This window comes from Dermacentor variabilis, chromosome 6 (assembly GCF_050947875.1).
Source record: "Dermacentor variabilis isolate Ectoservices chromosome 6, ASM5094787v1, whole genome shotgun sequence".
NCBI lineage: Eukaryota > Metazoa > Arthropoda > Arachnida > Ixodida > Ixodidae > Dermacentor > Dermacentor variabilis.
The window spans coordinates 114,785,910-114,806,776 of NC_134573.1; the positions used below are offsets into that span (position 1 = coordinate 114,785,910).

A 20,867-nucleotide genomic window follows, 5' to 3' on the forward strand; every position below is an offset into this window, starting at 1 on the left:
TGGTAAGCTTCCTAGTTCTTTTCCTCCACTGTAAATCAATGTTTTTCCTGCAGAGATACCTTAACACTCTCCCAGCCCATTTACTTTCTTTCATATTCCTCAGGCGTTCTTCGTACTCAATTTTACTGCGGGCTTCCCTCGCTTCAAAAGTAGTCCAGCCCATATCACCCTGCACAGCTTCATTTGTTGTCTTCGCGTGAGCGCCCAATGCGAGGCGACCCACTGACCTTTGGTTCGCATGGAGTCCTGATCGTACCCCTGATTTAAAGGAAAAAACCGCAGTTCCAAAAGTAAGTCTTGGAAACATTACACCTTTACACATACCTCAGATCACTTCGTATCTATTGTATCCCCATAGCGCTCTGTGCTTCAATATGCCTGCATTTCTCTTCCCCTTCACTGTTATTTTTTCCTGTGTTTCCATATATCTATTGCCTTCATTTATCCATATACCAAGGTATTTATATTCTGTTACGCGAGGCATTTCCTGGCCCTGTATCTCCACTGTCTGTTCACTGTTTTCATTGAATACCATAACACCTGATTTTCTAACACTAAATTTCAAACCTAAAGTGTTGCCTTCCTGTCCACAGAAATTAGCCAGACGTTGCAAATGACTTTGCTTCTTAGCTAGCAACCCAATGTCGTCCGCATAAATTAAACCTGGCAGCTGCTTCTATATTACTCTACCCGCCTGTTTGTATGAGAGATTATAGCCGATATTAGTTCCTTCTAGCGCCCTCTCCATCCTCACCATGTACATAATAAACAGCAGCGGGGATAAAGGGCACCCCTGCCTCAGTCCCTCGTTGATATGAACTTTCTCCTCGCTCCTCATCCTTTCCCATTCAACGCAAACGGTATTTTCTAGGTAAATCGCTTTTAAAAGCTACAGACAATCGTCACCTAAGCCTTCCCCTTTCAGAATATCCCACAAAATGTTGCGGTCTACGTCGTCATAGGCTCCTCGTATGTCTAAAAAGGCCACATATAACGGTCTGCTTTCTACTTTTCATATTTCAATACAGTGAGTAAAACCCGCCGTGGTTGCTCAGTGGCTATGGTGTTGGGCTGCTGAGCACGAGGTCGCGGGATCGAATCCCGGCCACGGCGGCCGCATTTCGATGGGGGCGAAATGCGAAAACACCCGTGTGCTTAGATTTAGGTGCACGTTAAAGAACCCCAGGTGGTCAAAATTTCCGGAGTCCTCCACTACGGCGTGCCTCATAATCAGAAAGTGGTTTTGGCACGTAAAACCCCAAATATTAATTACAGTGAGTAAAAACAAACAAGTTATCATCCAAACGCCTACCTATTCTAAAGCCATTCTGAAGTTCTCCCAAAATGCCATTATTCTCTGCCCATGCTTGAAGCTTTATTTCATTGCCTGCATTGCTAGCCTGTATATTACCGATGTAATGGTCAACGGTCTATACGAATGAATTCTATCTTTGTCCCCTTTACCTTTATAAATTAAATTCATTCCACTTTGTCGCCAACTGTCTGGTATTCGTCTATCTTTTAAAGTTTTTTTCCACTGCTTTCACCAGAGCTTCCTTACTTTTTGGTCCTAGTTCATTAATCAGCCTAACGGGAATCTCGTCTAGCCCTGTGGCTGTGCGCTTAGGAATTTTCTCTTCCGCTTTCTTCCAGTTGAAGTTTGTCAGCACCAGCTCCTTTTCCAGTGTTTGCAAAATAGTGAGCGCCATCTATCGTACAAATAACGAAGCTTCAGCGCTCTGGGTGGGAGAGTGAATGGTTAGACAGTGTGTTTTGTTTGTAGGCTTGCGCCCTTGCGACAGCGGCATTCCGTGCGATCTTTCATCCAGCGGCTGCTGTAAAAAATGATTGAAGACGACGTCTTATTTCCGTGCCCGTTTTCGGACGCTGCATGGACTTCCGACTTGACCAAGTGTAAAATCCAAACCGACTGTGTGTGGCACTATCTGCACTCAAAAACTTCGACCGTTCGTCAGACCCATTGAGGCTGGGCACTGAAAGAAGCAAAATATGTCAAGAATATCAGAATGAATTTGGACACTGGCGATACCACTGATGAGAATGACGTGTCGTCCGCCACTGAAGAGTGCATTTTAAGTAGTTTCCGTGTGGTTTGACAGAGCAACAGGCAACGTCGTTGGAGCCCGCTGTCAATGTGTCGCCGGGTGAGCACACTTTTGCTTCTATATCGGTTTGTTGTGCAAGACATGGGGGGCATTACGGACTTGAAGATTAGGGGATGCAAGCCGTAACGAAGCTGTCGGTGACGCTAACCTCTGGCCGTATAAAAGAACCCAAAGCGAGCACCGAAAAGCACGACGGGCCAACAATAGAGTTTGCCTTCCCCAACGCTTTGGTGCGGCTTACGTCCCCTAATATAAAGCTTTGTATCAAAATTGATTCTTTCATCCGCGTGCTTTGCATTTCTTTGTCGATCTGCGAGTTTTTACACGGTAGAACGAGCTGTCGAACAGCCGCAGCCCACGCGAGTACGTGAGGTCAACTTGCCCGCGAGTATCCGGCTTCGAGTATCGTGTAGGTTTTGGGACGTGTGCGTATCTGCAACAGGCTTGCGCTGAAAAAGTGCGCCATATATTTCGGAATATTGATAGTTCTGCACCGAGAGCAAATATGCAAATGTGAACGCTTGGGCAGGCAGGTTGATTTCGTCTGGTAGTGTGAAGGTCGCCAAAAAACGCGAGCGACGCCAGTGCGCAGTCGCACGCTCTGTCTGTGTTTGGCTGTGTTGAGTTTATCACTTTTCCGGCAAACGCGGTTGCATTTGAGCGCGTCCCAAAGCTTGCAGATCGAAATAAGCAGCAAATTGCGCGTTGAGAACTTGCACCAAGAGCAGCGAGGTATCGGAACTTGTGTGCCGTCATGATATCTCTGCGTGGCACGTGTCATGAGCCTCCTTGGCAGTCATATGTTGCATGCCACCTTTGCGCCTATTTGCAGAGGGCTTCCGAATGCATGCACTCCAGCTATTCAACGCAACACGAAATAGCCATACGTGCAGGCGGGTTTGGGATCATAGTACTTATGCTTTGCATCAGACGTCATATCTTTGCCTATATCTTTTATCATTATCATATATATGCATCTATGTTTGGCTTGCTGCCTGAGTGAAAGCTACCAGCATGCGGCTGCGGCATTGCTCGTAGTTGCGGAGAAGGCAGCTCACAAGACTACCTGCACCGACATTGCCTGCAGATGGATTGTGCCTTCAGAAGGTGTGCAATGTATTGTGTTATTACAAACAAGCATGGTGTCTTGTAGTTTGAACTCGCTTCAACATCGAGTGTGTCCTTAGATCTTGGTGTTTCAAATCACTCATGCTTTCCAGCCTTAAAAAAACAATTTATTTCACCGTACACTACAGCAGGGCGTACACCGTACACTAAAACAGGGTACACTACAACAAGGTCATGTTGCAGTTATAACACACCATTTTTTAAACTCGTGTTTCATAATGGACCATGCTGACAGTTGAACTCACTTAAATTACAAGGCACCTTCCTACAGAGACACCACACGCAATACTGAGCACATTTAATGGAAATGAGCACATAGAGTTACATTGCTAATATACTGCATGTATTTTATTCCAGCCAAGAAGCCAGCTCCAAGGGTGCCCCTGAAATAAATTCTTTTCCAGCGACACTTAGCTAATCAACCGGCTCGCACGAAACGAAGGAGGGATTATAGCCCCACCAGCAAGTTGCTGCCATGTGGCGATGTGGCTGCTCCCGAAAAAAGCTTCGCACTTGTTGACCAACTCTGTAGGTATTGCGCTACCTCGGCACAGCAGAATGCCCTCCTAAGAGAGAAATGGACATAGCAAAGCCCAATATTGCAGATGGAGATAACCTGTGAGACACGCTAGTACAGGGCGTAATAAATGCTCATCTTCAATCGCTATCAGCCTTAGATGATGCCGAGCGTGAAGCTATACGCCTTCAGTCTGTAGGCCAGGCAGATGACAAACAGTGGCATGCTGCACGCACTGGTCGCCGAACTGCATCCACGTTCAAACTGCTTTGCCGTTGTGTCAAGCCTGAAGGCTTGCTAAGGGCAGTATTCTATCCAAGTGGTAAAGCAATGTCAGAGTCAATAGCATATGGACGGATGCATGAAGAGGATGATGTTGATTTGTATGTGCAGATCCAGCAAATGAGAGGTACAAATGTGCAAAGCCATGAAACTGGGCTGCGCATTCATCCACAATATCCTTTTCTGGCAGCTTCACCCGACAAAATTATTGTTTTAGATGAAGAGGAAGACCTTTTGGGAGTTTAGTGTCCCGCCTCCAAGAAGGGCATTACAATTGAAGAGGCAAGTGAGGACAGAAATTTTTCTGGGCCCTTGAGGAAGATGATGAAGTAGTACTCAAAAAAGATTACACCTATTACTTTCAAGTGCAAGGGCGAATGGCCATCACTGGCCATGCATGCTCTGATTTTGTAATTTGGACAGAAAATCAGCACGCAAGTGAGCCAAACTTCATTCACGTACAGAGGATATATTTTAACGGTAAATTTTGGGAAAGTGAAATGCTACCAGCCCTGCTGCATTTTGCTAAGTGGGCATTTGTACCATAGCTGTTAACAAAGCGTGTGAAACAACTGGACACCCTGTATTTAAATGGACAGTATGTTTCATACAAGAAATTGCAACAAGGTTTCTATGCTTGTAAGCCTGGAAATGGCCTTGTAGTGACATTACGGAGGCAGAAGTGAATCAAGCTGTAGTGCCAGGATGTGTGCTAGTTTAAAATTATGGAGTTTTATGTGCGAGAACCATGGTCTGATTATGAGGCACACCGTAGTGGGGGACACCAAAAATTTGGACGACCTGGGGTTCTTTAACGTGCGCCTAAATCTAAGTACACGGGTGCTTTCGTATTTCGCTTCCATCGAAATGCGGCCGCCGTGGTTGGGATTTGATACCGTGACCATGTGCTTAGCAGCCCAGCACTAAGCCACTAGGCACTAAGCAACCATGGCAGATATGTAAATAGTATAGCTTCATTTTTTTGGGGGGAAGACTTTGTGGAATAACGTTGCACGTTTGGCTTGTTCATGCATCATATTGAATGCCGTTGGCATAGCGCAAAAAAGATGGGGCGAAAAGGCGCAGAAAAGCAACGCATGCAGCGCTAACTTTGAACAATAGATTTATTTTCAAGATGAACAGTAGATATGTCGCGACTACTCCGGAAATGTCAGCAGACGCAAAAAATACAGAACATGTGTGACAACAGCAATGAAACGTCAGCAAACGCAAAGAGCACAAAACGTGTGAATAGAGCAGGTTCGTGGTAAGCAAAAATTCTAATTGTTTTGTTGATAATACTACGAGAGGCTTGCTGACGCAAGCGTCAGCATACATGGCTATGGATTATCAACAAAACATTTGGAATTTTTGCGCACGTCATAATAGCTTACCACGAGCCTGCTCTAGTCACACATGTTTTGTGCGCTTTGCGTTTGATGACATTTTCGGAGCACGTGGGCAGTGACGCACGCAGTGGACGACATATGTAATGCTCATCTTGGAAATAAATCTAGTCTTGAAAGTCAGTGCTGCATGTGTTATGTTTTTCTGTGCTTATTCACGCCTTTCTTGCGCTATGCCAAGGGCATTCAATAAGGAACATGGCGGAAGGAATGTATGTGGGGCAGGTGGTTATGTAGCATGCCACCACATCGACATTACAGCGGTGCCACTGTATCACATCTGAAGGTTGCAAATGTGCCTAAGTAATCTCGAATGTTGAATTCATGAGTTATTTTTTGCGTTGAATGTGCACACATGTTTCATGCATAGCAGGCAACTCTAACAAGGCTGGAGCGACTTTTCTCGCTGTTTGCATTCATGGCCAAAAAGTGCCTCGTATATGAATGAAAAGGTATGGCTACTCTAATGTAACATTATGGTTTAGCGTGTTCTTCTGTTGTGCAATATTTACTATAAGTGTGCAATATATCTTCTTGTACATGAATGAACCCCGCAGGGGCGTCTGCGTCAGCAGGCGTTTGGTGTGTTGCGACACCACGGACCCGAGCACACGAGGGTTGGACCCTCCCGCGTGTAGCCGTGCGCGGCTTAGCCGTGTCTGGGGAAAAGGGGATCCTGGGGGTTGAGCCGAAGCTGGGTGTTTGGACCTTTAAGGCCCCCCGGCGGAGGCAACACACCTCTTCGGCCTCGGCTTCACATAGACGGCACCCCCGGACTGACCCACCCGGGGGAAACCGGCAGTCGCCTTTTCCTGTCCTCTCCAATCTTCGCCTTTCTCTCTCGCCTTTTTCATCTTTCCTGTCTTCTTATCACTTCTCCTCACTTCCTAGTTTCTCGGCGGCAAGGGTTAACCTTGTGTAGCTAGCCAGCCTTGGTTATGCTGTATTTGGTTATAGCAGCGATGTACGGCTGGCGTTGGCAGGGTTTCTATAGCAAGAGCTCCTGTCACGTCCCCCTGTTGGGCTCCATGGTGGGTGGTCGGCATCGCGGCCGAAAACCCAACTGTACTTATGGAAAACGCTTTTCCTAAACTGCCTGATCGCCCTCAGAAACGAGGGCGCACCGAAGAAGTCTTTCAGTTTTTCGGACGCCAAGTCCACAATTTTCCTCGTTTTCATGTAATCCATGCAGAAAAACCAGCTAAACAAGTACGAACAATCTCCCCATTTCTAGTATCTAAGTCCCTTACCGAAGTTTTTGGCCCAGGATATAAGGTGTCGAGGATGGCTAGCGGTGACCTCCTCCTGGAGCTCCGCGACCAGAAGCAATTTGAGAAGCTGCCACAGCTAGTATCATTTGGGGAGACCCAAGTAGTAGTAACCCCGCACCGCACGATGAATACCACCCGCGGCGTTGTCTCGGATGATGATTTGCTGGAGCTCACTGAGGCTGAACTCTTGGAGGGCTTCAGCGAACAAAATGTCATAAATGTCAAAAGAATCAAGATAAGGCGCGAGGGTAAAGAAATTGCGACCAAGCACCTAATCCTCACCTTCAATTCAAGTGTCCTGCCCGAATCAATCGAGGCCGGGTACATCAAGCTCCGTGTAAGACCGTATGTGCCAAATCCCTTGAGATGTTTCAAATGCCAACGTTTTGGCCACAGCTCGTAGAGCTGCCGAGGCCGCCAAACATGTGCGAAATGCAGCGCGCACGAACACTCCTCTGAAGCTTGTGAGAATGCTTTCCACTGTGTAAATTGTGATGGCGAGCATGCCGCATACTCGCGGTCATGCCCGTCTTGGAAGAAAGAAAAAGAAATAGTAACAATCAAAGTAAAAGAAAACATATCATTCAAAGAGGCACGCAGGCGGGTTGCATACCTTCCTAAGGCCAGCTTTGCCGAAGTGGCGCGTCAGGGGGCAGCGTCACAACGGCCTCCGGCGGCTGTCCGACCCACAAGCCGTGAGTCGGCAGTTACGCCATCTGCCCCCATGGTGGTCGCAGCTAGCGCTGCCCCACCACCCGAGCAGAAGGGACCATCAACCCCGAAGGTGGGCGCAGCCGAGGCTGCCCCAACCTCCCCGGCCTCTTCCAGCGCTGGCAACGGCCAGCGCAGCCAAATCTCTCAGGGAGCCCCATCGACCTCCGGGCTGGTGGGCGCAGGGGTCTTGCCCTCCAAGGCGGGACTCCCTCTGAAAACCTCTCGCTCGCAAGAGCGCTTGTCCGGCGCCTCACACGAGGCAATGGACACTACACCTGTCCCCAAGGCGCACCAAACGCCTAAGGAGCGTCGAGAATCGCTCGAACGCTTCAGAAAGAACAAAACACCTATTACAGGGCCTCGAAAGGGCTCTGCAATATAAGGCATCCACTCCGTTTCCGTAAACACAGCACCAATTTACCTTAAACATGGATACACAAATAATTCAATGGAACATCAGAGGTCTCCTTAGAAACCTTGATGATTTGCAAGAACTCATCCACAAACATAATCCGAAAGTGCTGTGTTTACAGGAAACACACTTAAAATCTAAACACACAAACTTTCTCCGTACTTATGTTACGCTTCGCAAAGATCGCGATGATGCCGTCGCATCATCGGGTGGTGTTGCGATTCTTACTCATAGAAGTATTGCGTGTCAACCTTTACAGCTACAAACGCCCCTTGAAGCAGTGGCGGTTCGAGTTGTCCGACTAAATAAACTCATCACCATTTGCTCCCTTTACATACCCCCGCATTACCAACTGAACAAACATGAATTTCACTCCTTGATCGATCATTTGCCAGAACCTTATGCTATTCTTGGCGATTTCAATGCGCACAGCTCCCTGTGGGGCGACTCTCGTATAGATGCGCGAGGTCGCCTTGTTGAACAGTTCCTTTTTTCTTCTGGAGCGTGCCTTCTCAATAAGAAAGAACCCACATATTACTCTCTTGCAAACCGATCCTTTTCGTCAATAGATCTTAGTATAGTCTCCCCGTCTGTACTGCCTGAACTTGAATGGGAAGTTACGACCAATCCTTACGGGAGCGACCACTTCCCTATACTGCTAAGATCATATAAAGAAAACGAATATCCACCATACGCTCCTAGGTGGAAGATTGAGACAGCTGATTGGGAGAAATTTCGATCTCTAACTAGTATCTCATGGGCTGACCTGTCTTCGTTAGGAATAGACGCTGCAGTCGAGTTTTTTACAGCATTCATAATAGATGTCGCATTTAAATGCATATCAGAAGTAAAAGGCTTGGCCTGCAAACGGCGTGTCCCATGGTGGAACGACGATTGCAGGATCGCTCGTAAAAAACAGAACAGGGCGTGGGGGTTGCTACGCGCTTCTCCCACTGCAGAGAATCTAGTCAACTTAAGAAAGTAAAATCCGAAGGCAGGCGAACCCGCCGACAGGCCAGACGAGAAAGTTGGCAGAAATTTCTATCGAGTATTAACTCGTTCAGAGATGAGGCGAAAGCCTGGGACAGGGTCAATAGGATAAGAGGGCGACAAGCACATGCACTCCCTTTGGTAAACACAGAAGGCGATACCCTACAAGATCAGGCAGACTCACTTGGGGAATATTTTGAGAGCGTGTCAAGTGCAACAAATTATACAAAATCCTTTCTCAAATACAAACAAACAGAAGAACGTAAGCCATTAACAAGAAAAGGTCGAGAGAATGAGCCTTACAACCATCCTTTTAGTATTGCTGAATTGAGAGCTGCCTTGAGCGCATGCAAGAGCTCCGCACCAGGATCGGATCGAATTATGTATGAAATGCTCAAAAATTTACACACGGATACGCAAGTTACACTACTCACACTTTTCAACACCATCTGGGATGCAGGGTACCTTCCAATCGCGTGGAAGGAAGCCATTGTGGTCCCTGTTTTGAAACAAGGAAAAGACCCTTCCTCAGTGGCAAGTTACCGCCCAATATCCCTCACAAGTTGCATTTGTAAGGTGTTTGAAAAAATGATAAATCGGCGACTCATCTTTTTCCTTGAACAGAGCAAAATGCTTGATCCTTATCAGTGCGGCTTCCGAGAAGGGCGCTCAACAACTGACCATCTTGTACGTGTAGAAGCAAATATCCGGGACGCATTTGTACACAAGCAGTTTTTCTTATCCATATTCCTCGACATGGAGAAGGCCTATGACACAACGTGGCGCTATGGCATCTTAAGAGACTTGTCAGAAATGGGCATTCATGGCAATATGCTAAACATAATAACAAACTACTTGTCTAATCGTACATTCCGGGTTAAAGTCGGCAATGTACTGTCACGTCCTTTCATACAAGAAACTGGTGTACCCCAGGGAGGCGTGCTTAGCTGCACGCTCTTTATCGTGAAAATGAACACGCTTCGTGCTTCACTACCACCCGCCATCTTTTACTCTGTTTACGTGGACGACATTCAAATAGCTTTCAAATCTTGTAACCTCGCAGTCTGCGAGAGACAGGTACAGCATGGCCTGAACAAAGTGTCAATGTGGGCAGACAGGAATGGATTTAAGATCAATCCTAACAAAAGCTCTTGTGTTCTTTTTACAAGAAAGAGAGGACTTATCCCAGATCCTTGCATAGAACTGCATGGACAACAGATACCTGTTAACAAAGAACACAAATTTCTAGGTGTCATACTTGACTATAGACTCACTTTCGTCCCCTACATTAAACATCTTAAAGAAAAATGTCTGAAAACAATGAACCTAATCAAACTTCTATCCCATACTTCGTGGGGTAGTGACAGGCAGTGCTTAATTAATCTCTATAAGAGCCTGATTCGTTCACGATTAGATTATGGTGCCGTGATCTATCATTCTGCCGCTCCAAGTGCGCTAAAGATGCTAGACCCTATTCACCATCTAGGTATCCGTTTAGCCACAGGAGCTTTCAGAACGAGTCCCATACAAAGTTTATATGCAGAATCGAATGAATGGTCACTTCATATCCAGAGAACGTACATCAGCCAAACATATTTTCTGAAAGTCCACTCAAATCCTGAACATCCCTGTTTTAAAACCGTTAATGACATGACATATGCTACACTCTTTCGCAATCGTCCCTCCGTAATACAGCCTTTCTCGCTGCGTGTGAGGGAGCTTAGTGACCAAATGCACGTCCCACTCCTCGAGCTCCGCCTAATGCACCCAGCCAAGCTGCTACCTCCTTGGGAGTGGCAGCTCATACAATGCGATATATCTTTTGTGCAAGTCACAAAGCATGCTCCAGATATCGAAATCCAAATGCATTTCCGGGAACTCCAGTACAAGTATGCCTGCACCGAGTTCTACACAGACGCATCGAAATCGCGCGAGGGGGTGTCCTATGCAGCCGTCGGTCCATCCTTCTCGGAATCCGACATACTGCACCCGGAAACTAGTATCTTTACGGCTGAGGCTTATGCACTGCTGTCGGCCGTAAAGCATATAAATAAATCACAACTCCAGAAATCAGTTATATATACGGACTCCCTCAGTGTTGTGAAGGCCTTGATGTCTTTCTGTAACCACAAAAATCCAGTATTTATTGAACTCTACTCCGCACTGTGTAAAGCATATATATCGAACCAACATGTGATTATATGCTGGGTGCCTGGACATAGGGGCATTGAGGGAAACGTACTAGCGGACCAGATGGCCACATCAATCTCATTGCATGCAGTTAACTCTACTGCTTCGGTCCCTGTCACAGACCTGAAGCCTTTCTTAAGAAGGAAACTACGAAACCACTGGCAACGCATGTGGGACGAAGAAATAAATAATAAACTGCATGTAATAAAGCCACAATTAGGTTTCTGGCCTCCTGTAACAAAATCCCGCCGGACAGATGTCCTATTCTGCCGTCTAAGAATAGGACACACTTTTGGCACACATAACTTTTTACTCACGGGAAACGAGCCTCCAACCTGTGGTAGATGCGGGGAAAGGCTGACCGTCCTCCACGTCCTACTGGAGTGTCGGGAAGCCGAATCCGAAAGAAAAAAACATTTTCTCTTAGCATACCGCCACCACATCCCCCTTCATCCTGTTATGTTACTAGGTCCAGAACCACTCTTTGACACCAGCGCCGTCCTAGGTTTTTTGAAAGATGTTGTGTTGCATGTTATTAACCCCACACGTTCGTAGCGCTTCCTCTCTCCAGAGGATGCCGCTGCGACAATTATTTTGAATAGCACATGCCTCTAGGCCCTTGTGGTTCAAGGGCTCGGGTGAGGCAGTAGTGCTGTAACCAATTTAACATCTCGCATATTTCAAACAATGCATCATTCTTTTACGATGGATTTTAATGTTCATAGTCATCGCCATAATTTTATAGAACGTAGATTTTACGCACTTTACAGCGACTATTTTTAGGCCACTTTACAGCCAAATCACATCTTTCATAATACATCGTTAACGCTACCACTTGTCATGGCGCTCTTTGGCCAAACCTGGCCCTTGCGCCACAAAATAACACACATCATCATCATCAACATGAATGAAGCCTGCCTGTTGCTGGTGCTTCGTAACATGCAATCTTGTTTTAAGTATCATGTGCAATATTCGTAACAGTTCATTTACCCTTGCTTCTTAAGAGCAGCACTTGAAATTGCAATACTGTCCTTTCATTATTCATAATAATAACCTCTTGCATACTGCTGTGTCGTAGTATGCTACCTATAGGTAGTTGTTTGTTCTATTATTTCGTGCTTGTAGTCTTGGTGTGTATTTGTGTCCCTTCAGCGATAATAATGGCTTTGTGGGTTCACTGCCTCTTCATCTGGTCATGTGTACAATGCTGTATGCCTGCTAGGTAGTGCAGTTTCACCTGCAAGGCACCGCGATTCTCCTGTACGACTACTTTCGTGAGGGACTGACTCGCAGTACTGTCGGGCATGTATTGCACCCATTTAATGTAAGCGCTGTCATGGCTACACCAATGTGTGCGTGTGGTCATAATGCCTTTCAGTGTTGTTCAATGATTACTTTTGCTTTTTACCGTAGCTCTTGAAACTGCACTGCTGTTCAGTTTATTCATAACAATCGCCCTTTGCAGACGGTTGTGTCAGAGTATGCTACCTATATATAGTTTTTTGTTCTATTATTTCGCGCTTATAGTCCCGGTGTGTATTTGTGTCACTTTAGCTATAATAATGGCTTTGTTTGTTCCCTTCCTCTTCATCTGGGCATGTATACAATGCTGCACACCTGCAGAGTAGTGCACTTTCACTTGCAAGGCACCGCGATTCTTCTGTACGAGTACTTGCGTGATGGACTGACTCGCAGTGCCGTCGGGCTTATTTTGCGCCCCTTTAACCGCCAATTTAACTTCCGAAAAACGTACCAAGATTGCCAATTTCTCTTAAGTCATAAAGTTTTTCTATGCAATTCTAATTCAGAAAATATATTGAATCATTGATTTTTGTTTAATATTAGCACAGAAATTAAAGAACAAACTGCTCTTGAGGGCGGCTTTCCCTCAATGCATGCCGTGGTAATGGGTCAGAACATACTGTAAGTCGAAGTATTTATTTGATGCAATACACGGTAAGACATTGAAAATTGCACAGACGCTGCATCCATAGCCTGGGGGGCGGATGGGTAGATTCATCTACGGTTTTCAAGTTCGTGAAATGAAGGCAGCGCGTCAACTGTCGAAGCGCTTGCTGCTCATGGTCTTCCTGAACACTGGTGTGTCCAAAACTTCCTTTGTTGACCAGTACGTCTCAACTTGAGGTTTGCCGACAATACCCTGCAATATTATCAGCACTAGGAAGACCATAATCTCATCGAGGTCTACCGGTTTCCATGCAGAACACCGAGCAGCAAAGTACGCTACTGCATAATGGTTCGTCTCCTTGACGATTAGGTCAGTGATGCCCCAGTCAAGAAATACATGGAATCAGCTGAGAATGTCATTCTCGTCTGTGGGCTGCCGCAAAATACCGGACACTGAAGGGAAGCCGCGGAGGCACAGGCGGCGGGTTATCGGTTTTCACGCACTGCCACACACGTGCACTGCTCCATGACTGTCAGCGTTCTCATTGTCATCTGAAGCAATATCCAGGGTAAATACAACGTCCGAGTCGCTGTCGGACACAAATTCCATGTCGTCACTAACGCTGCTTTCTGCACTGCTCCAAGAAGCACCTCCTTTTTTTGGAGCATCGCTCCCACCGGCATTCTTCTTGCCAAGCGCCATTATAAAATGGCTGTTGGCAGGCTTAAAACGCACGCAAAAGGCACGAAATTCGGTTTTTTATAGACAACTACAGCCATTTGGGGTCGAAAATTATAAGCAAAGAAATTGACGACCGTGATACGCCTTTGACGGCGGAAGGAGCGGAAAATCATGCCAGGCGACTGTGACTCGTCGTTGGCGATATTGGTACAGACTTGTGTGACGAGCACAGCTCGGAGTTGGCGGCTAAAGGGTTAAAGCAAGCACTGGCATGTCTGCACCAATGTGTGTGTGTGGTTATAATACCTTTCAGTGTTGTGGAATGATTACTTTTGCTTTTTACCGTAGCTCTTAAAACTGCAATGCTGTTCTATTTATTCCTAACAATCACCCTTGCAGAATGATGTGTTGGAGTGTGCTACCTATAAGTAGTAGTTTGTTCTAGTATTTCGTGCTTCTATCCTTGGTGTGTATTTGTGCCACTTACGCGTTTATAATGCCTTTACGTGTTCACTTCTTGTTAATCTGGTCATCTATACAATGCTGCATGTCTGTAGAGTGGTGTACTTTCACATGCAAGGCACAGTCATTCGCTCTTGTACCACTTGGCTGGAATATATTCCGAAGAGGTGGGCTATAGAATACGATTATTTCAGGCGAGCTATTCCTGGTTCAAGTATTTGAACCAGGGCTCTAGTAATGCGAGACTTGTTTTAGGTTTTGCCACAGTAGCCTACATGACAATATGTGATTTTTGCGTGTATTATGTCAGTGTTCTTGGCAGTTTAGTAGGAGTGTTGTGTTTAAGCTACGACCCCTGATGTTTTCCCGAGGGGAGCATTCTTCCTCTCTAGTGATGCAACTGTTTGGTGCGAAATTCCAAGCCGTTTCTCCATGTCCTGAGCAACTGAATTCCAATGTTGGTTTTCAAGTTGTTCCAAATCTGTCATGGTGGTGAAAAAAAATTAGATCATATTTCATGACTGGTCAGTACTAAAAATATTGACGAATCAAGAACATTTTCTTTTTTCTACACACGCTTCGCAAGTGAAAGTTGCACCCAGCGCTATTTACATGCAGCGAACGTAGACATGACCGGCGCCGGTCAAAGTGTCACACCTGTTCTTATCAGCCTAATATCTGATACAGGTTGTACTTGGACCTAAGATATTAAACTTATTTTAGCAAGTTGGCGCAGTGCTTAAAACCTGCTTCACCACAGCCGCAGGTCGGCCCAGTATTGCACTATCTCAGGATCGGCCCACGTATGGGGAAAAATTCTCAATCTACACGACTCGACAGGCACCCAATTTTTTCCAGAACTTAGCCATTTACAGCTTTGCTGCAAAAAAAGCAGGCACAAGAAAGAGGGAGTGGTTGTGTTTGCTCAAATCACGATATGATATTGAGGTGCACCAGATCAGTTTTGATGATCGGGGGTTCCTTAACACGTACCTAAGCATGGGTACACGCGCGCTTTTGTATTATTTCGGCTTCATCAAAAGGCGGTTTCCACGGCGGGGATTGAACCTGCGACCTCGAGCTTAGTAGCGCAACGCCATAGCCACTACGCTGCCACGGTTGGTTTCAACTCCGTGCAACGCCCATGGCTGAACGCCTGCTTAATTTTTACTGTTTCTCTCCTTTGCCTATGGGAACGCAAATGAGAAACGCAAATCTAAATCTAGGATAGAATAACGTTTCACCAAGCAAGCCATCCTTTCGCTTGGTGGCTAGATGACATTTAGATATGATGGAAAGTAACGCCATAAAGGAATGGCGACAGGACAGACCACGATTGTACATACCGTAAAAAATAGAATATAGGTCGAACATTAAAAAGAAAGAGCACGGCAGAAAGTCGACCCTCGTCTTATATACCGGTCATTTTTATTTACCGTCCTACACCCTTCTTTTTTTACCCTATTTTTTGTGAATTAAAGACTGGGGGTCAACTAATATTCCGGTTTTTACGGCAGGTCACACCAGAAGGTGTGTCAACGAAAGAGTAAGAAAGCATGAACACTTTACATCAAGCGGAACTGGCTTCCATTTAGCATATGATTGCAAGCAATGCATCTGTAAGCCTCTCCTCAATGAAATAAAAAATCTTGAACAAGAGCCATGATAAGACTGCACGTGAACTATCCGAGTAATTTTTTTAACAAAGAACGCCACGCTGAATGCAACAGTATTTCATCGATATCCTTATGTCGAAGTGACTGATTTTGTGAAGCCATTCTGTCGTTGATCAACTAACATTTTGCGTCGCTACTGTCGTGGTGCCCATGTGTATATAAGCATCACCTTTTCTAAAGAAGGTTCAGTTGAGAAGCAGCCTTCTGTTCTCTTGCTCTCCCTTTTCCCCCAAATTTTTGAGGTGCTTTCAATCATGTTAAGAGATGGTGATAGCCATATTGCTCGTTCAGACGATTTTATGGCAGCTTTCTCAATGCATATTACGCTGGCAATTTATGAAGAATGCTTGCCATTTGCCTCTTCTTGACGAATAAGCTTGAGTGTGAAGGGTTATCTGGTTATAACATTGCGTCCAACTTGACGATGATCGTCTTTGAGCAGGACGAGACACAGCCTAGAACAGCGTCGCTAGAGGTGATGTTCTTGCATTGCGCCCCGTAAAGAATGTCTCCACAGCCGCCAAACATAGCCTGTCATTCATCGCCGAGATGCATAAAGTTGCAAGCAAGATGCCTTTACAGATCACTATCCATATATTTAACGCACAATTATCATAACACATGGAATCACTGCAAACCTGGCCCACTAAGAGCTGCAGCGTAACTGCAAGCGTTGAAATTACTAGTCTGACTTCCGTAATGTTATGAAACGTACTTGACGTTCATTACACTTTTTTTACGTTATGTGTAAAATTACACCCATTGTTGACTTTGTGCTTCAACACATGGCAGGTATTAGCAATTGAGCGACTCTGCCCTACTGTGCAGCTTGTGCGCATTAGTGCTCCGATCGAATTTTGTCTCTCAACGTACGTATTACGGACAGAAATGGGGGAAGATGACCCTCAATATAATAAAGACGTGTCTTATTACTCCTGTCATTACCATGTAACAAAATTAAACTGACGCAACACTGCAGCACACGCTCTAATGGCGGTAATAGAAAGTGCTTGTTCTTTTTTCTCTTGCTCAATTACAGATCATACCGTATCACAGTATGCTTCGGATTGATACTGTGAATAGAGCGATGCTTCTCACCTGCGGCGCATTCTTAACATTGGGAAATTTTTTGACAGCTGGGTTTGCCGACAGGCCCACGGTCCCGCAGAAGCTTGAGGTACGCCGAGTTATCGATTTGTTTATTTCACAACATTGGGAATGCTGTCCACTTTCATCGTTGTCTTTATAACGTTTGATAGTCGTATGAGAAAACAGAAAAGTCATGTGAAAAAAACTTGGAAGAAAGAAATGTTCATGAACTTTATAGTGTTGATGCACTTGAATCAGTTACAGATATGCAGTAGGTCATTAATACAATTCGTGCAAATGAGCACATAAACGAACACCTGCAGAAGAACAAGTAATGGAAGAAAATTTTGGACTATAGCACTGGAATAAAAGAATCAATCTCAAATCTAGACCTGGTAAAATGTTCACGTAAAGGAACAGATGAAGAACAGGCAACATAATAAAACTGCACGGTCGAGGGGAAGCATTTAGACAATTTAGCGATGAATCCGGAAATGCGTAACTGATTACAAACAACAAAAGCTGGTAAATGATTGACAAACAAAAAAAGAAGAGATCATCAAAAGAAGATGGAAATGAAAAAGAAACAAAGTTCTACAAAGTGGAGGAACGAAGTGTTAAGAATGAAAGTTAACAGCAGTACTCGTTAATAGACCTCGTAAAGGTTTCAGAGCTCCGCTTTGTGCTTCTGAATCATTCCATGGCTCAAGCACCACTTTAAATGCGTGAGAATTCTTTGGCGAGTACTGCAGCCCGATCACGCGAAAAGCGCAATGCTTTTTGTCTGCACAGAAATACGCAATTTGCAAAGACATTTAATCGTTATAACATTGTAAATGTAGACGATTGGCAGCCTTATAAGCGATAGCGTACGCTTCAAATAAAAAAATAAAAATAAAAGAGAATACCCATAAAGATACATATGTCTGCTTCAATATGCATGGAGAAGCTGATAGTAGTGGTGGGCCAGATGAAATTTGGAAGTGGGCCAACTTAAGTTAAGGCGTGGCCCAACTTCAATTAGGAGGCAGGCCAGGTTGAAATTTAGACGTGGGTCAACGTTAATTTGGGAATGGAGCAATTTAAATTTGGGGATATGCTTAGACATGCTTAGACATGTCCAGTGGAGTTGTTGCATCGCTTTTTACAGCGCATTTAAATAAAAATTTCAATTGTGCAAAGAAATAGATAAAATGAGCTTACTTGTTTGTGTTGCATGGTATGTTAAAATTCAGTAGGAACGCTAAAGCCCCATTTGATATTTAATGTTCCCTTATTTGTAATTGCCGCATAAATATTTCCTTAGGGCCACATGTTTCAATTGCAGAATTGAAACTGTCGGAGCTTAAGGCATGTATACTTTCCGATTCGTGAGTGTTCAAGAGTTCCCAAATTATAGCACCTAAAAAGGAGGCTCAAATCCGTCTGGTATTCCACAATGACTGTGAAATGCGTAAAGAAGGCTTTAAAGCGTAAAAGTCTGCACCGAAAGCAGCCTAGTGTAGTGAATTAAGCTGTGCTATCAAAACGGAATCAGAGCGCGCATTGGGCGACGAGCTTTGAGCTACGTAGGAGTGAGCTCATTTTAGTAAACAATAAGTAAATCTTCGCTTGTAACTGATTCCCACATATTTCTGAGATCAGCACGTATTTTTTTTGTGTGTGAAATTACGTGTTCACTAAGCACTAAGTGCAAGCCACCTAAGCAAAACTTATGGTAATGTTGAGCCGGTTTGCAAAAACAATCAAACAACCAAAATTTCACATGTTCGTTTTCCTCAATGCGATAAATACTCTCAATAGATAAGAGCTATATGTAGTGAACGTAGACTATCAGCATTTACGTCTTCGAACACAGGAAGCCAAAATAGACACTCAAAAGAGCTCACAGTAGTACCAATGTGTTTTATGCAATGCAGCAGACTGACTTGGGGGTCGTATTGCCGTGTGTTTCGAAAACAAAGGGGAACGCACTAACGTGTGAGGTTACACTAGAATGTTATGGAGCTTGTACCAGGCAGTATAAAAGTTGTAAATGGGTATACTGGAGTCTGTGCGGCGCAGATAATTTCATTTATGATCTATTCTTGCATATCAGTTGTTACGTTGGTGATCAACCGAAGATTTCGGAAATATGCTCGTCCATTGTGTAACGCGGATAAAAATTTGCCTAATTTATCCCATTGGCACTTGCCTGACAAGTAACTGCACATTTATGATGCTTATTTCTTTACTGCAGCCAAGAAAGCGCCATGACACGGATTATTCTAGTCCATTTTCGAAGGTTTTTCTGACAGCTGTGTACAAGTGAGTAAATAGAAATTTTGGGCAAGCCTGCTTTTCATTAAAAATGTCTGATTTTCAGAACCACATTTATTTGTGGCTAAATGACTAGCAAGAGAATAACGATCCAATACTTTTCTGGAATATATTCAGATATGCGCCAACTGCCGCCTAAAATATGGATCATGTTTGAAAATGAAGCAACCATTTTGTCGAGCCCGAAACGTTGTCTTCTATCACAGCAGACCGTAACTCACCTTCAGTGGAATACATGGCTGTTTTATCACAAGTTTTGTCAGAATGTTACTGAAGAATATATATATATATATATATATATATATATATATATATATATATATATAATAGGGACGGCAGAACATTCACCGTTTTTCTTGATTTGAGGGCAAAATAATCAGCTTGGTCAATGCCAAGTCTTTCATATGCATCCGCATTGTTTCATACACTCATCGCGTTATATTTATTCTTTTATTACAAACCCACAGCGCCAAATTATGGCATTACAGACCCTGGGTACGGTATAACAATGAGAACGGACGAATTGAGATAATAGATACGTAAGAAAGAAGATATTTAAGCCTAATCGAAAGAGTAAAACGAAAAAGAGAGCGTTACCGGCACTGGAAATAATATAAGTACATCAAAAATAGCCCATTATAGTAAGGAAGAAAGAAAACTAGAGCTATTTGACGTAATTGGTGCAACTCCACCTACGGTGGACAACATCTTCCCTTCCCTTTCCTTTGCGTTCATAGAAAAAAAATCATTTTGAAAGATTGAATTGAAATGTATTGCTGTGATTTTATTAATACGGTCTCAGCGCACTCATCAACAAGATGAATTTAAAGAATATGGACTTATACCTAAAGCAATTTTGGAATAGAAACTTCAATGTAAAGTTTTTTGCCTGAGCCACTGACTTCGGTCCTAAGGGGCAGGCGAACCTAAACGGACATGTCACTCGACAAATTAAAATTACGCATGTAAGAACCAAAAGCAAAAGGTAGAGCAATGTTTCGAACTCTTTCCGCTTCCGTGGCGCTACACCCCATAAATACATTCTGCAGTAGTCATAGAGAACCTTTACATTTTCCGCAAAAGTCACAAGGAGAGCTTCTAGCGAACTGTAGGAAGTATTGGAACGCATGCAAAAGATTTAATAGAGAGGTTTATGCTACAACATTGTTCATCGGCAGAATCAAATATGAGGTATAAAAATGAGGCCTATTTATATCTCCTGTGTAAATGAGGACATTCTTTCGCATTGTTTTTGCACTTTCATTAAACAGATACTTAAGGAACCTGATGATCAAAACAAAGGTCGTCGTGGAGAACATCCCGAGGTCGACATGGCGTCTGCGGTGCGGCCCACAAAGCGAGGATGAATCACACGATTTTATAAAAAAGAAGTAAGTATACGCTTGGACATGTGTGCTTTTAAGTGTTATAGTGGAACTGCGCATGTGCATAATGACAAGCAGATATAAGACAACTGGTGCGTACGATATCTGTCAGGTAAATCAGTGTCGGCCAAGCAGAAACAAAACACAATTGCAATAAAATGCCACGTTATTTTCTTAATCGCACACTTACACACCTAATGAAAATAATTTTCAAGGGTGAGTCTCGCCCTTCGCACATAAAGTGGGCCATTTCAGGCACCCTGTGCCTGAACCATTTATGCCAAGCCCACTCCAATGTCACAATTCTGTC

General features: G+C 44.3%; 1 protein-coding gene and 1 pseudogene across 2 annotated transcripts in view; both read left to right on the forward strand.

The window, feature by feature from the left end:
• Positions 1-20,867, forward strand: part of LOC142585061 (multidrug resistance protein mrp-7-like) — a 163,810-nt gene that overhangs the window by 24,136 nt on the left and 118,807 nt on the right. For both annotated transcript variants that reach the window (XM_075695534.1, XM_075695535.1), the window contains exons 4-6: positions 16,804-16,941; positions 19,093-19,160; positions 20,444-20,563. In XM_075695534.1, the coding sequence (XP_075551649.1) occupies positions 16,804-16,941; positions 19,093-19,160; positions 20,444-20,563 (326 nt within the window). The remainder of the gene's footprint in view (positions 1-16,803; positions 16,942-19,092; positions 19,161-20,443; positions 20,564-20,867) is intronic.
• LOC142586512 (U2 spliceosomal RNA) lies at positions 14,716-14,896 on the forward strand (annotated as a pseudogene).